The sequence below is a fragment of the Montipora capricornis genome, chromosome 10 (genome assembly GCF_036669925.1).
Source record: "Montipora capricornis isolate CH-2021 chromosome 10, ASM3666992v2, whole genome shotgun sequence".
In the NCBI taxonomy this organism is placed as follows: Eukaryota; Metazoa; Cnidaria; class Anthozoa; order Scleractinia; family Acroporidae; genus Montipora; species Montipora capricornis.
The window spans coordinates 62,178,873-62,180,490 of NC_090892.1; the positions used below are offsets into that span (position 1 = coordinate 62,178,873).

General features: G+C 40.9%; 1 protein-coding gene across 1 annotated transcript in view; it reads left to right on the forward strand.

Annotated features, from left to right (window-relative positions):
- Positions 1-1,405, forward strand: part of LOC138021736 (uncharacterized) — a 6,845-nt gene extending 5,440 nt beyond the window's left edge. The window contains exon 2 of the mRNA XM_068868734.1: positions 1-1,405. This exon is cut by the window's left edge and continues 615 nt beyond it. Coding sequence (XP_068724835.1) covers positions 1-207 — 207 coding nt within the window. The 3' untranslated portion in view covers positions 208-1,405.
- The last annotated feature ends 213 nt before the right edge of the window (positions 1,406-1,618 follow it).

Sequence of the window (1,618 nt, forward strand, 5' to 3'; positions counted from 1 at the left end):
TGTGGTGTTTGCTGTCTTGTTTTGTCAGCAGTTCTCGCTGGCCAGTCATTCTACGGGAGAGCGACAGCACATGATTTCTTGAGAACTGTTTTGTTGTATGTTATGGGTGTGTTAATTTCATGGATATCTTGGAATCGGAAACCTGAAAGTACTAACAATGTCAGCGATGGGTCTCTTACGCCATTGACTGCAAAAGACGAGAAGTAAACAACATAAATAAAATAAAATCCTGTACATGCCTCATTTGCAGGATACCTTCTCTTTGGTAGCGCTGGCGACGTCTCTGCCAATGGCCTGTTCTCGGGGCATCTGCTAATTCAAATCGTCGTCGTCGTCGCCGCGCAATGGAATGCGCGTTTGCGTTGCGTTGTTTTTGTTTTTGTTTTTTTTTCGAATAGTAATATAAAAAACCTGGCCTTTTACTTTAACTACCTGTGGAAGTAAAACTTATTTCAAACGACCAAAAATTCAGAAAACTTCAGCTGGAGTTCGATTCTCTCGCTCATTGATAATTGGCGGATTCACGCGGTTAACTAAGTGAAATTGATTTGGGTCACAATTAATGGTTTCTGAAGAACTGTGATGCGGCGTCGGTTGGAGAGTTAATCAACGAAGGTTTTGTTGATACATTTAAACGCTGAAATTCACCGTAAAAAGTTGAAAAGCTGACGTTTCGAGGGTTAACCCTTCATGAGAGCGTTGGTCATTTTCTCTTTTTAACATGTATCAACAAAATCTTCACGATAAGCGAGCCAGATTCACATCTATCGAAGTCCAAAGTTACGCATGGCGGGAGCGTCTCAGAAGTATTGCTATACCCTTCCCCCGATGGCATGCTTGTCCATAGCTGGCTTCCCTTTTACAGGTTGCTAAGTGGACGTACTTGTAGAATTTGATAGTGCGTTATGATTGGTCAGACAATGTGAAGGAGTGTGTGGCTCATTTTACCCTGCGAGCAGTTTTCCTTCCTCCTCACGACTTAGCTGAGTAGGGTATGGATACGGGTTCACTGATAGCTGAGATTCGGCCAAAACTTAAACTGTTAGCTGCGAAACGATGTGTTTTTTAACTTATGGCTTATTGGCCGAGCATCCCCATCCTGACCCTCTTATCTAGGAGGATCGAAGGAGACTCTGCTCGCAGGATAGGCTCGTTTCAGCAGAGGTTCGTTGCGAAGAAAAGATTGCAGGAAAGGAGCCCTTGTACCAACGGGTCAACTTTTACCGCAACAAGCATTTTATCTTTTAACTATGTAATAAATACCCTTTTATAATTACCAACGCATTAATACACATAAGTAAATATAAGGCCTTTTTTTATATACATAAAAAGTGAGTCTATTTTTGAAGAGTAAGTTTAAATAGACATGTTTTTCATTGTAAACATTCAATAAAATTATTTTTTAACTTCTCAAAACACGAAAAGATAGATGAGAGGAATCTATGAGATCATCAATGGTACATTCCTTCTAAACTGACTCTGTCAAGTCAGTGATAACGAGGTGGATAGGTCAACGCACAGCGTACTATTTAGATTTGTTTCATTTCCCACTGATCCCAGCACAACTTTGCTTGAGGATGGCAAAGGAATTAAGAACTTAATCGCCACAGCACCGCTC